Raw genomic sequence first — 15890 nt, forward strand, 5'->3', positions numbered from 1 at the left:
CGCATTACTTTACGATGTAATGAACAATGCTCATCTTCAGGCATTTGTACTTTTCGGCCGCGTTTGTTCCATTTCTACAACGTCTCAGTTAAAACTTTTCAAATAAGTTAGCCGTAATATAATTGCAAGAGTCTTTCACCATACACGCATTTGGCTGGCAACCTCGTCAATTTTATTATTCTTATTTTTCCAGTTGAATATTAATATCCCCCTCCCACAATCGGATCTCACTATTGGGATTCATCTGAGATCTCAAAAACTCTGCCCATAATAATATCTGTTACTAATGCGACTTGTTTGCCACCCCACAGCTTCCACCGTTAAAGAACATGGAAGACGCCAATGAATACGATATCGAAAAAGACATTCCCACCATCGAAGAACTGGAAAAGCTGGGTAAGTGCACCGGTCTGTTGTGGCTCATTTCGTATTCCCCCAAAAAACTATTTGGAAACTTTTCACTCGCAGGGGAAGTGCAGTACCGGGAGGTGTGCTGGGATCTGAAGGAAAGGGGCACTGTCGGCGAAACGGCGTTACATCTATGTTTGCTGAACGCTACGTCTATACACGCAGACTTGGCCAAAAGACTGTTGCATTTCTATCCAAAGCTCGTAAATGACATTTACATGATTGACGAGTACTACGGTGAGTTATGATCGGACGATTAATATCGATTAAAATCATTCGAAAAGGTAAAAATATAAATAATTAGCTGATTAATATTTCTATAATAATTTTTTTGCATCTAAAACTTTTGGAATATCGATTTGGAGTTTTGTTTGCTCTATATAATTACACATATATATAAAATTATAAAATAATTTGTATGTTCCAAATTACTTCTCGCATAATATAAATAGTATAAATCATAATTAAAGTAATTAATAAATTAAAATAATATATCCATTTAAAAAAGATAATCGCTGTTAAGTTGAATGTTAAGCACTAAATTTCGAAGTATTTAACTATTTGAACGAATTTGATAAAATATTTATATTGCATAAAGTATAAGCATCAAAAATTAGGACTTTGTCCACTAGTTAATTAATTTCTTTCCAACTAAAAATTACTATAACATACCCATAGTTCAATCGAACCATTTATTAAATTAATGATACAAATTATTATGTTTGAATTAGCATAACTTTAAGCTCCTCGTTTCCAGAAATCCCCCATTTACAAAACCAAATAATTCTAAATATTTTAAAATATTAAGAATTAATAATAAAATATATAAGGTCTGTTACGTAGAACAGATTACTTTAAATAAACGTAACTCGGGAAGTATTTATTTGGTTTGGTTTAACATTATTCGTATCAAAATAAATACTATCTTTGAAAATTAAAAAAATATAAATTTAACATGACCAGAAAATCACGTAGCGGAAATGTTATCCTTATTCCGAAAAGCATGTTACATGCTCTCCAAGAAGCTGCAAACTTTGTTATTCAGCATCTGCTTTGGAATTTGCTCTACTCCATCGTTTTCAATAACTTCCTCGAAATGTTGTAAGTTGTGTGGGTTGTTGCCGCACGCGATGATTTTAGGTTAAAAAAATCATAAACAAAAATCAACAGATCAGGAGTGCGGGGTGGGCAGTAAAATATCCAGTTTCAAAATAACGCCTCATGGCGAACATGCGGTATGACATATCCAACACCACGATTGCAATTATTGATTTTTCACTATTCATTAATAACCCAACCTATTATAATATGTTTTTCCACCACGGGATGGAAGAAAAACTATACACCACTACTGAGATTCCTAAAACAATTTTTTATTACTTGATGCAGGAGAGAGCGTGCTGCACATGGCTATTGTCAACGAAGATCCGGCCATGGTGAAGGTACTGATGGACAGCGGGGCAGACCTGAACGAACGGTGTTTCGGGAACTTCATGAGCACTGAAGATCAAAAGGCTTCCAGATCAGATTCTCTCGACCATGAATGGGTGAACCTGTGTCCCGACACCAATTACGAAGGGTAAACGACCTATTTAAGGGGTTGAGTTAATCACCACAATACCGTTCACACGACACCCTTATCAAATCTCTTATATTATCTAAATCTCAATACATATTATTTTTAAAAAAAAAAAAACTTTTTTTTACTATACGATATTTGTATGGGCCTAAGTTTTTTTTATAAAAGTCTTATTTTAACCAGCCTCTTAAAAATCAAAAGCACACGATGCACTTGTTTCATGTACGAACACAATACGCGCTCACTATATATATTATCACAAAATAAACGGTTTTCCAAATCGCAGGTACGTGTATTGGGGTGAATATCCACTGTCATTTGCAGCATGTCTCGGCCAGGAGGAGAGCTATCGTTTGATGTTGGCAAGAGGAGCCGATCCAAATAACCAGGATACCAACGGCAATACAGTTCTGCACATGCTCGTAATTTACGAAAAAATCGTAAGTCAATCATAAATGAAATAATATACAATAGGTAACAACTTATGCGTATATACCTATTCTATCTTTGTATCACGTTATAATAGGTTAGTATCTAAATGTAAGGTGACATGGCCCTTTTCCGCCAACAAACAGGTTCCCAGGTTTACGCATCGGCCGTTTCCGCAAAGATCTAGTTTTTTGAAAAGATGTAGCTGCTGAATATTTTTTTAGAACCATTGTAACAGCGTAAAAATGTAACGACAAATGACATATATGTGTATTGTGTATTCACAAAAATAAAAAAAATGATCTTATTGTTAAATAACTAATATACCAACAGGAATGTGTTTTATAAATAAATAATATTTGGATTTAAAAAATTTACATTATATCACAGTAAAGTATTAGATTAAAGTAAAGTTATGTGTTAGTTCACAGTTCACAGTATAATAATTATAACATGAGGTACTTATAGTTTAATTTCATTCAAATATATCTCAGTCTCATTTTAAATAAAATAAAAAACTCATATCTCGATCATATTAGAATAACTCTTGACGTACCTTCGTTCCTTCGTATCTTTTATATTTTGTAGTGATACGCCTATGTTATAAATATTACTTTTCAAATATTTTAAGTAAAATGGATTCTTCAAATTACACATAACCTTATATTTGGTTTTTGAAGGAAATGTGAAGTTATTGTTTGTATTATACTTACAGATATGCACCTAGGAACCTATATAATAATTAATAGTATATTACAGTTTACTAATGTGAAGTGAATTTTTTTTAATTTGTCTTCCCCTCTGGTTTATCCATGCTTCGCTACTAAAAATTTTACAGATAACGCGCGGGTTGTTGTGGAGTGTTCAAAGGGGGGAGAGTGGAGAGTCATTAAATGAGAGTTTAAAGAAATGAAAGGGAAGTAGGACGTAGGTAGCGCTGTACATTATCGTACGGTATTTGCCACTATTTAAATATTCCAAACGACTATTATACATACATAAATTATTCTATATTATTACTTGACACGTAACATATTGCATAAAATTAAAACTATTGGTTACCAAACCTTTTTTTGACGGAAACGGGAATCGAACCTATTTAATTTTTGGCAGAAACAGTCAATATTAATTTTGCAGAAATGGTTCTCACTCATAATATATATGCCTACTTTTGGCCGACTTATGTCCCGCGCGTGTTTATTGCGTCCGAATTCCCACGAGACCAAACAGGACGCATTTCACTTGGCGCTTTTCATCGATCCCTGTCTCGGCCGACCATATACTACAAAACCTTCACTCCAAGCCGACGCCGTCACAATCAGCGTAATCATTATATTATTTTGTATTTCGTCTCGCTGTCGTAACATGCGCTGTGTGAATAAACAACGACGAAAAAAACTGAAAGCCTTCAGCGCACCGAAAATATATCGCCGCACATCATCCTGCACCCTCTTCGCATGAGGCCACGCCGTGTAAAATGTATTGCACGGTACCTGTGGATAATAAATAACCAGAAATCCGACTTAGCATAAAGTTAAAACACAAACAATGGACAGCGGAAATACAAGCGACGATCGATAGTTGTTTTATTTTTCACATATAGGTGGTTGTTGTTGTCCTTAAATTCAGAAGTGGAGACAAACGGGCTGATGCTAATAATACTAGAGCAGGCGTATTCGTTGTATGGATTTAATTTTTAATCTAGGCGCAACACGTGCATTAACACTTCACTGTGTGTGTGTATACAGTTCAAAAAACTTATTTCAGTCGCGTCAAATACTTATACGAAAATATCATGGAGTTTTTATAAACTCACTTTCAGAAATATTGTATATCTACCCCTGTACGTACTATAAATGTACCTACATCAAAACCATTATTAAACTTTCTTCCACACTCGGTCGAAATCGCGTGTTATATTCTCACCAAACAAATCTCGCAACACACATAAAATATAATAAGTTATACACTTATATTTATATATATATATATACAAGGAGAAGTCCCAACTGCCTTATTCACTGACTGATTCGTAATCAACGTACACCTGAAACTACTGAACCTATTCATTTGAGATTTTGGGGCAATGTAGGTACTTATTACTATATACGAGTATATGGGTGCCATATAATACAGGATTTTGTGGAATTCGCATTTTAAAGAGAAGCTCCCACGGGGATTTATTAAATCGCTAAAAACTAATACTTCTTTGATTATAATATAAGGTTGCCTTTGGTTACTAAAAATAAAATAGTAACTAATAATTATGATTGGATAAAATACATTTTAAACTTGTAATTTATAATTGGTCTAAACCACCCAAATTAGATTAAGTAATGAGTACATAAAAGTAATGTAAAGAATGGAAATCGGCAAAAGATAGAGGGGGCTTTTCGGTTACTGAGCTACTCTTGTAAACGATATATAGATTATTTTATTTTGTTGTCAAGACAGCCTACATCACTGCGAGATGTATTACCACCGAGACCTCCCTTAATACTGTTGTTTTACACATTACTTATATAGTAGTTAAAGGTCTATGGTTTAACGTGTGTCAAGATTAAGGATAGTATGATTGCGGAACAAACAATGATAAGTGAGTAGTTTTATTATGTTTGTAAATCATAGACCTGATGGATAGTTTCGATACACATACGAATGACTCGTCTATTTTTCGATGAGAATATATTTGCCTCGAGCATTGTAGTTGTTATCATAGGCCGTTCCGCGACCATACTATCTTTAATCGTGACGTTTGTGAGTGTGATGTGTGTGATGCAAGGAGAACGAAACATGACCATAACCACCATGTATATAATTCACCAAGCGAAACAGCCAGACCGAACTGGATATAGGGAGATGGCGTGGAAGTGAATCTATTGTTGTAAGTAAGAATACTCATTATTCTAAACACAGGTTAAGAATTTTGTGAAAATCACAATATTATATGAAAATGCTTAATCGCTACTCCTCAAAAACTACAAAACGTATGGTTATATGAACTTTAAATGTGAAAATATAGTGGCTTCACTAATGATCTCGTCATCTCGATATGTGCAATAGAAAGGATTTTCTGTAATTCGGGTGCTCATAGGTGCAACCATAGGTGCTCAAACAAGAAATTAGATTTCAACGAACGGTAGACATCTAATATTTCTTGTTTGTATAAATGGTTGTTATCGGTTACAGTCTACAGATTATAATACTATACAGAATAAAAATGTTATTAAAGCCGCCTTCACATATAAGCCAATAAATCCATTGAAATCATTGCCGTTCGTGTTATCTACATCAAATTAATTTGAATTTTGGGCAAAAAATGTGTAGGAGTGAAGTTAAAAATAATACTGATTAAAAACAGTAAAAATCAACCTGTTAACAAGCAAGAAGAATCTGTTCGTATGTTTGAGAGACTTCCCATGGTGAATGGTACTACATCTAGTGTATTTGGTTATAGTAGTTATGGAGATAATATTATTTTTTTGAAGAATAAAAAAAATTATTGTTCTCATAATATCGTTATTCTGGTGCATAATGAGAGTGCGTATATACGATGTGTGATATGACAATATACGGCATAAAATAATTTTCTTTCGTTGGCCAAACATTGACAACACCGTGCACCAAATATATTACATCTACATTATTTTCGTTGCTATCGTCCAAAACGTGTAATAAATATTAGCCACGCCGGGAAAAACGGGATGTAATGGATAATGTAAAAAGCTCGACAAAAATATATAACTTAGAATTCCTTCACGATGGGGATGGGTCCAAGACGGGACGTGCCAGTATTTTCGATATATTATTTTATGGTTTGTACAGAGGAGGCGGGGGATCCTTCAGCTGTCTAGCAGTGGCGAGGAGAGGAGCTATTTCGCAAAAATGACGAGCGCACTTCGCACGCATACTCGTGATGATAATAATGTGATGTATTAAATAATAAATAGATCTCGGTCACCGTTATTTACTGTACGGAATTACCAGATGGGACACTTTTAGTCTAAAAGACTACAGAACTGCTTAGACACTCGAATTTTTCACGGATTCTTATGAGGGACAGATTTGTTACACCTGCTGGCGAACAGGGGCGCTGGCCGCTGATATGAAGATAATTTCCATTATTTCTCCTTTTAGTGTCTTTCCATAGAAATAAAAAACAATACATCTCTTATACATTTATACAATAAAATGCATAAAGTCAGTTTCACATTTTAGATAACAAGTGAGCAGTTTTCCTTTTGTTGCTTTAGACCGACATTTAGAACATCTTAGAACTAAACATCTTGTTTATGAAAAAATTGCTAGGATCTGTCTACAACACTTATTCTTAACCGTATTTCATTACGCATGTTATTGTTAATATATATACGAGTATATTATTAATTCATAGATGTTAAATATCATATAAACGTATTGCTCATAGGAGTAGAGTTCTACTTTTGGGGCTCTTGTTAACCGCATACCAACATATTACTATGAATTTGGTTTTATTTTGGTTGATCAAAAGGCCAATTCGGCTACTACACTGTAATATAGCTTGTTTGTGGTAAAACTATTTCGTTTTTGGTATGTTCTAATATTAAAATGCCATATGCGTAAGCAAGCTCAACATTGTTATCATTCCTCTCCCATTCGTAATTAACTGATCTTATTATTTTTTTTTAAAAAAAAAATAAAGCGTATAGAAGAGAATGGATCTCCATGTATTAAACCAGGCCTTGCTATATATATATTGAAATATATTATTATAACTCTCCTAATCGACCGACGAATGACATTCTATAATAATAATATATGTTTGCTCGTGTGTTCCCGGCAGTCGACGTTCGACATGGCCTACGAAATCGGGGCGGAGCTCAACATTAGGAACGTGCAAAATTTGACACCACTCACGCTGGCCGCGAAACTGGCTCGGATCCAAATGTTCTTTCACATACTCAAAATCGAACGGGAAATTTATTGGCAAATCGGTAAAACCAACTATAATCGCTTGCACGGACCATAGCACCCGCGTATTACATCACACAAATAAATATTTATCTATACAATATACACATATACACACGTAGTTAAATAATAATTTATATATGCTCGATTCGTATAAATAATATATATATATATATATAAGTTATATAAATATAGCATGTACGTTTGTAGAAATGCATGGGTATATACAGAGTGAGCGATATAGTAAACTCTGGCTAAGCTCCACGAACACATACTATTATATATTAGGTACACTTTCACAACGCTAGGAAAATGAGAATTTCGACTCAATTACTAAAAATCACTTTTTTTATTCATTTATTTGGATTTTCAGTATAAATTTAAAAACAAATACAAATCCCTAGACTGTGATAATTTAAAAATTACCCATAGTTGTATCATAAAATATAGTAAAACTATTTTTAGATTTAGAATAATTTCAGTCTGTTTATGCTTATAATACCTATATTATAATATAAGTATTTAAGCAATAGTTTTAATAAGACTTGTAAAAAAAAGAAACTGTGTGCAATTTGACACAGTCAATTTTGGTTATCTTATAAATAAATTATCATCTTAGACACTTAACTATCACCGATTATTTGAACAAGTTAAATAATATAATTATAGCAGTATAGGTAGATTTTTAAAACAATTAAAACAGTCAAGTATATAAATACAATATTATATACATTGTACTAACTATCCGAAGAAGTAATGCAAGACGTATTCAGAACTACCAACTACTCTTCTAGTGGTCCTGTATTCTGACCAAGTTCATTGTTTACAATATTCTGTAACCCGGCGCAATATATAGGCAATATAGGTACATTTCTGCTTAGAATATAATTTTTAAACTGTCCAATTGACATGAGTTATAGGCTATAGCACTGTGCCACTGTTCATGTAATATATTACATATTAATTTTCAATTTTCTTGTTTTGAATTATTTAAGATATACTGGTTCTAAACGACTAAGACTCATAAGATATTAGTCAAGTAAAACACGGAAATTCGTGATTTTAAGTATATTGTCCCTCTGGCTGGATGATTTAAGTTATGGAATACCATCTCGTTAGAATATATTTACATTTATTATTGTTCAATTGTATTCAACTTTTTAAGCTTGAACCGGAGAGTCGTACGTGCCTATTTAAAATGTACAATATTACACTACACTAGTCCGAAATATCAAAACATTAAACTTATTTAATTTGATCAAAATTCGCATTTACCCACCAGCATAATCATTTTTAAAATACCCTGAATTCAATTACTCACATGAAAGATTTGAATATTTTAAGTAATAGTATGTTATTTAGTGTCATACGTTACGTGCAACCAACAACTCCTAGAGTGTATATTGTGTATGTGGCATAATATGTTTCAAGTTGTATCCAAAGACGTTCATTATAACTAGGCGGGAGAATACCGTCAACCGTCAATGTGTGGACAGGACTGCAGGACCTGAATATACTTACACTTACCCCAGTTATTTACGTATTTGAATGTTTAATGCTTCCTTGTGATTTGCCAAAAATATTAGATAATACGACGGCGTACGTTATGTTTAGGCAGTATCACTTGTGCCGCGTACCCCCTGACCCAAATTGACACCATCGACAACGACACGGGGCAGATCAGCAGAAACTCGGCGCTCAACTTGGTCGTGTTTGGCGTGAGTCGACAGACTATACATACATAATAATTTTATATCAAATAATACATTAATATTAATATTAAGACGATTAGCAGTAGCGTTGTAACTTTACATTATAATAATATTAAGATTGTTATATGTATAAATAACACCCTACACAATAATTTAATGTTTAAATAATATTATAATAATATATACGGCCACCGTTAGCCGGTTCATAAAAAACATTAAAGTTTCCGTTGTGTTTTAAAGGAAAGTCCAGAACACTTGGAGATGATGGACGGTGTGTTGGTGGATCTGCTAAATGCTAAATGGAACGCTTTCGTGAAATTCCGGTAAGCCGCAAGTGCGGGCACCTCTTAACCTGCATATATATAATACAATAAATCGTGGGCAAAAGTATTGCGGTCACGTTTCACCCGTCGTAGAACAAACAAAACGTGATTCGTATTTACGCACTATTATTGTTATTATTATTACTATTATTATTAATAATAATATAATAATAATAATGATAATGTGCGCTCACCTATATTGGCGAAACGCCTGTATTTTGAAACGGACACAAATTTAAGCAAAAAACAGGCTTGAGGCCCTATAGTGAAATTTATTTTTTCCCTGCTTTAGTGTAGGTACATAACGTGTATTACAATTTACAATAGATATTATACGGTACACATAATATAGTGTGTGTGTGTGTGTGTGTGTGTGTGCCACGCAGATTTAGATTCGAAACCATATCCTCAAATCCTCACGGCGCACACTTCGGGTTTAGAAACGTCCAAACCGACAAATGTGGCCCGATACGACCAAAGTTTTGAGCCAATGTTTCGTGATAAAATAAAAATATATATTTATTGCGATGTAATATGACATGATATGATTCACACGAGTTCAAACACAACATGTTATGCAGCTACGATAAAAATATATAATAATGTATATTGTATGTGACAACGTAGTCGTGTATTACATATGATAATGATATTTATTGGGTCCTATATAATCCTTATCCGTATAATATAAATAAAATAGTGTCAACAAAAAATCATTTTCTTAAAACAATGATTTAATGCTATGTACCTAAATCAGAATTATAAAAACTAGTTATTTTATTAGGTATTTAGCTTTGTGCATAATACACTTATGACTATAGGCTAAGAAGATAATAATACATGGAATTTATAATGTTTGTAATTATTAATTCTATAAATCTATAAACATTTCAATTGTAAAAATTGTCTTGTTTATAATAAGTATAAGAATCTAATCTATTTTACATTTTACGTAAAACCATTATTAATGACTTTTATTCTTAGTATATACATCTCTACAACTTAAAAAACTACTAGTTCAAATTTCAATTTAGATCCATCAACAGTTACAAAAAAAATAACAGCAAAATAGATGGTTTTTTTGAAAACATAAGTTTACATCTCCACGGGGCACCTTTTTAACAGGACACATTTTTAATGGCATAAGAATAATCTTTAAACATTAAGTCCTTATGGCTTGAAAATGGACTTGAGAATCCAAACCAATCTCGTTTTACTATATTTTATTTTTATTATTTTTAATGAAATTGCTTTGAAAAAATGTTTATAAAAATTGACCAACTATACATCAATTTAATTACGCTGTTCAAATAATATTAACACATTTAAATTGATTAGTAAGAAAATATATTTCATCGAGCTCCGTGTTTGAAACCCATTGCAGTACCATATATTTTCGAAACATATATAAGAGTTCACTGCAATATTATTTTGTTTCGGAGAATTTTTATCGATCGATCTAACGCCGTCTCCCCTCTCACGCTGTACACACAATATATATATAAATGGCATATGTGTATAAGTGAACATGGTAATGTAGTCATTATAATATAAACGTTTTCTCGCCTGCCGTCCCCTCGGCCGCCTCGAAAGTTTCATTAAAGTTCCGCGCTGCTGTAGTACGACCGGAACTCGTGAGTTCGGTGTTTTTTTTATTTCCGGTTCTTTAAAACTATGCACATTCGGGTGATAAACGTACGAACGTGCCCGCCATTCCGACCAAACTGACCAACTCGCGATTCGTCGCGGGCGCTTGATTACAACCGTGGTACACGCATCATATAATATAATATACGCGTTGCTCCAAACCGCGGTACACGCTTATTTTATGCAGACGCAGAGCAGATTGCTCGTACGCGGTCGTTTGGTACGATTATACCAAACGTGGTACAGTCAAGTATACGCGTAATGTGCGCCGTATTTATACGCACCCACGGACCATCGTTGTGGAATACGTGCGGTTTGCGCCGACACGGTCGATCGCGAATAACTTTCGAATTATTATTCGAATTCGCATTTGTCCGTGCGCGGGCGTACGTATCCGCCATGCGGATCGAATAACATTCGGTACAAACGTTTACATTACAGCTGCTCATTCAAATGTAAAGCCGAAGAAGATATTTTGCCGGTCTGCGTATAGGCGGGAGGATATCGTGTAAATAATGGTCGCCCGAATGCAAACCTCTCGTGCGCAATCAATAATATAATACCCATTTATGCTCGGACATCATCATCTCCGAACCATACATAGCCGCTATCGTCGGTCATATTATATATCATTGAAAAAAGCTACGTTTTAAACCGCTTCTTCTTCTGAGAAAAAATGTTGGACCCGCTGTAGTATTTATATATATATAGGTACGTTGTATGTGAGTATACATAATACATAATGTGCGCACTAGTGCACGTCTTCGTGTTGTTCTTTTCGATCGCGTGTCGTCGGTGCGACAGACAGACGGGTCCCGTGAGCCATATAAATCAATGAAAATAATAAGATAACAAAAAAACCATGTGAAATATAAATAATTAACGTTTCTCAGCGATATAGCCCCGGGACCATGTTGTTCACACACTGTCCCCTCCCACACACACACACACACACACACACACACACACACACACACCCCAATTTACAGTGGCTACATGGGGATTTCGAATGCCGACTGCAATGCGTTCCGGCAAGATACGAGGTGTCTTGTAAATATACATATTACACTACTTACTATGAATTACACATGTACACGTGGATAAATGTAGTGCATTTAGCGTATATATTTATCTGTAGCCCATTAATTTGTAATAAAAATATCTTGGGATTGACGTAAAATGCAGTGTGAATTACCTACCCGTAGTCGTCTACTCAAGGTGAGACTTGCGATGAAGATGCGCACATATATAATGATATTTAAGTTTGCGTGCTGCGCGTTCGAATAGCCGAAGTGATATTACGAGACAAATTGTATTTTAACGGTTTAACTAAATTTGCATGACCTAACCCGAATACTGATTAGAAGACCGCGGGGCGCGCGTCCGAAATGATTGTTAAATCCAAATTCACAGCAGGGTCTTTGTTTCGTTTACTCTGCGCACACTGTTTTAGGTTTAGTTATCTCTTAATAGATCGTTTTTTGAGTTAGGAATCTAAATATTTTGAACGACTTGTTGTTGGTAAATGGAAAATTTAAATTTAAACAATAACTAATTGAATATTTCAAGTTTCTATATTATTTATTAATATATTGTGAATTACTACAAAAAACCAAATATATTTGTATAGTTGAATATTGTAAAATTTCGATTTCAAACACTCATTATAGATCAATGTGGCTTATAGTAAGCTTTTTTTAAACTCCACTTGAAACAACTTCTGATGAATTTTGTATTAAATTTCCAATCGTTGCGCATCAATATTTAAAATATTATATTATAATAAATTAAAATTGTTAATTTTAGTTATATTTTAAAAAATGTGAACTGTTTGTCGAACAAATTATGAGAAATAATAATATATTACGCATTGAAAATGATTGTCGAGAGTGACTGACAAGTGTGAACTAAAATTGATATTTTCGTTTAGGTTCTATAGGCAGTTCATCTTGTTCGCGTTTTACTTTTCCATATCCATGGTGTGCTTCGTTTTGCGTCCCGGGCCGCCACCCACTGGTCTTAAGCCGCCATTAATCAACTACACTTCGACGTCGACCACGGTGGCCACCACGCCGTTTGACTTCATGGACAACGAGTCGATGTTGCCCGACAACGTCATGTACGACGAAATGATGATCGGCGGTGGCGGTCCGACCGAATTCGAAACGCCGGTGGTAACCACGGAGATGGCGACGGTCAATGACAACGCCACAACCAACAACGGTACCGGTATCATCCGTACGCCACTGATCTACGAGGACGGTGCTGGAGGTGGTGGTGGAAGTGGTACCGTAAGCTTGCACGGTAAGAGTTCCGGTTCGGACAGGGGCAAACACAGGAGCACGTGGAATCCCGCCAACCATACGTTCAAGACCAACTACACGTACAACTACAACAAAGTAGGCGGCACGCGCGACACCGTACAATAATAATAATAATAATAATAATGATAATAATACACATTGCGATAAGTCATGATCACGTCGCTTGGCGCGCAGGAATGCATAGAATAATATATGCGGGTAGGTAGGGCAAAATATATGCACGTTTTGACGATACAAATATCCAGCCCCTCCTACCGGTGTAGGGGACATTTCTCCCTCCATAAATTAAACGAAGAAATTGTACAAACGTTTATGGGGTTAAAATAATATACAGATTTCAAATTTTCGTGAAAAGTCATCATCAATATAATATAGATAGGTATGTATAGATTTTTCTGAAACATCTGGCTTCCATAATGTTATCATTGTTCAAACTTATAGAGTACTGGATTTTTAATTTTAGGTCTTCGCAGCGTATAAAAATGAAAGGTTAAAAACGATTAGGTACTGTATATTGTATGCTAGTACCGTATGTCGTGCAGATACGGTTACAGGTAATGATTCTGATATTTTAAGTTCTCTAGAAGGATACAAAAGTATGTATACTAAAAAGTATCTTCTTTTTATTATTAATCACTAATGTAAAAATGATCTATAGTAAATACTAATTTACCAGCTAAACCTATAATATTTATTTATAAAAGATTTACAGTCTGAATACTATATATATATGATTTTATCAATTAACTATCTATTTAACTGAAAAATTCTCAGAATATAAAAAATTAATTATATTACTATTATACAGTATTTAATTAATTTGAGGTTGAATTTTCGGAGATAAATGTCATACAAAATAATGAAAATAATGATACATTAACATTACATGCATGTGAAGTTATTGCATAATTATTTCAATTTATGTTATGCTAATTACTAGAAACTAGGAAATACGAGTACCCACCTGCCTCCTTTAAGGTGCTGCTGCATTCAAACTGAGTCCAAATAAATTCTTTTACAACGAATTGAGGATAGAGTTTATTTTTATATACCTACTAATTGAGTCCCATACAATTTAAAATACAATACTAATTGAGTCCATGTTATGATACCAACTGAGTCCCGTAAAACTTTGTGAGAAAAACAATTTTCTTCCCATTTTCACAAACTTAAGACTGTGATTACAGGTATAGATAAAAATGATTGTTTCTTTTTATGTTAATTTTAAAATATTTGATCAATTTGATAAAAAACTGTAATATTTTATATTTTTAGATGTTTAAAATTAAATAAATAGATGTCTTTTATCGGTAAAAGTTTCAGCAGATGTATGACTGAATGAGACTCAATTAGTTATTAGCATGCACCGCTTTGAACAATGTAAAATTGACTAGGTATCTTAAAACTACATTGCCGAGGTTAAATATGCTTTGATTAAAAATGCAATGAGCAATGTGTAATTTATCGATTTTTTGTAATAATAACCCTATTTATAACTATATTATCAGAACACTGCACTGCAGTGACGGTTGAATGATTGTAGGATATGTTTAACCTGTTTTTCCCGTTTAAATTAAGTCACTATGCCCGGACCATATGAATGGTGAAAAAATTATAAAAAAATAGTACATGTGTATAAATTGTAAGTGCAGACATTCATGCCATAGAAAAGTCAAAAATATTATTATTATTGCAATAGCAGTGTATCACGTTTAAACTCTTGAAATGCAAATGAGTAAGATACCTAGTATGCAACTATCAAGCTGTATCAATATTTTTATATTTATCCCTTTTAACATTTTTATTCTTACTGTTGTTTAGAAAAAAAAGTAATTTCAGTTGTACAACGATTTAGCTGCAGTTGACATTATATTGCTAGTACTATTTATTTTTTATCATAACATATTAAAACAACAATAAAAAATGTAGAAAAGCTTGTAACTCGTGTGAGATAAAATCCAATGTTGTACTTTTGTATTGAACTTAAGATATAGGTATACAAAAAACAGATTTATTTGAATTAGTTCCTGAAAATTCGAATCGTTGAGACTGGATTGTATGAAATAAATTATGTTAACTTCAATAAAAATGTTTACTAAGACCTTGTTAACTAAATGTAAATTTAATGTACATTAAGTTATTAAGTTAAAAAATTAATGAAAAACATGATGAATTGTAAGTATATACTTTTAATTTTAGCTTAAGGTTTAAAAATTATTAATTTAGTATTTTACTCTCCAGTGTGATTTTTGGTAGTCCGATTTTTACCTTTTAATGTAACATTAGATTAATATTTGAAAACTATGTGGTAAAGAAAATATAGCTTTATAATCATTTTCAAAATATTTATGTGTGACATACTTGACAAAACACAAACGAATAACTCACGAAGCATAATTTGATAAGTTTTTTCTCGATAAATTGTTGGTGTTATACAATTTTTTTATCAAATTTGTACTACATGATATTATTTTCGTAAATATTTTTACTACAGATGCAGTGTATTATTTTCAAATTT

The 15890-nt window shown here is 33.3% G+C and overlaps 1 protein-coding gene across 2 annotated transcripts in view; it reads left to right on the forward strand.

Annotated features, from left to right (window-relative positions):
• The window catches only part of LOC111040686 (transient receptor potential cation channel subfamily V member 5), a 45365-nt gene that overhangs the window by 15913 nt on the left and 13562 nt on the right, over positions 1-15890 (forward strand). For both annotated transcript variants that reach the window (XM_022324691.1, XM_022324690.1), the window contains 8 exons: positions 312-396; positions 469-645; positions 1798-1987; positions 2274-2427; positions 7239-7389; positions 8981-9084; positions 9319-9401; positions 12979-13447. In XM_022324691.1, coding sequence (XP_022180383.1) covers positions 312-396; positions 469-645; positions 1798-1987; positions 2274-2427; positions 7239-7389; positions 8981-9084; positions 9319-9401; positions 12979-13447 — 1413 coding nt within the window. The remainder of the gene's footprint in view (positions 1-311; positions 397-468; positions 646-1797; positions 1988-2273; positions 2428-7238; positions 7390-8980; positions 9085-9318; positions 9402-12978; positions 13448-15890) is intronic.

Source organism: Myzus persicae, unplaced genomic scaffold (assembly GCF_001856785.1).
Source record: "Myzus persicae strain clone G006 unplaced genomic scaffold, MPER_G0061.0, whole genome shotgun sequence".
Taxonomy (NCBI): domain Eukaryota; kingdom Metazoa; phylum Arthropoda; class Insecta; order Hemiptera; family Aphididae; genus Myzus; species Myzus persicae.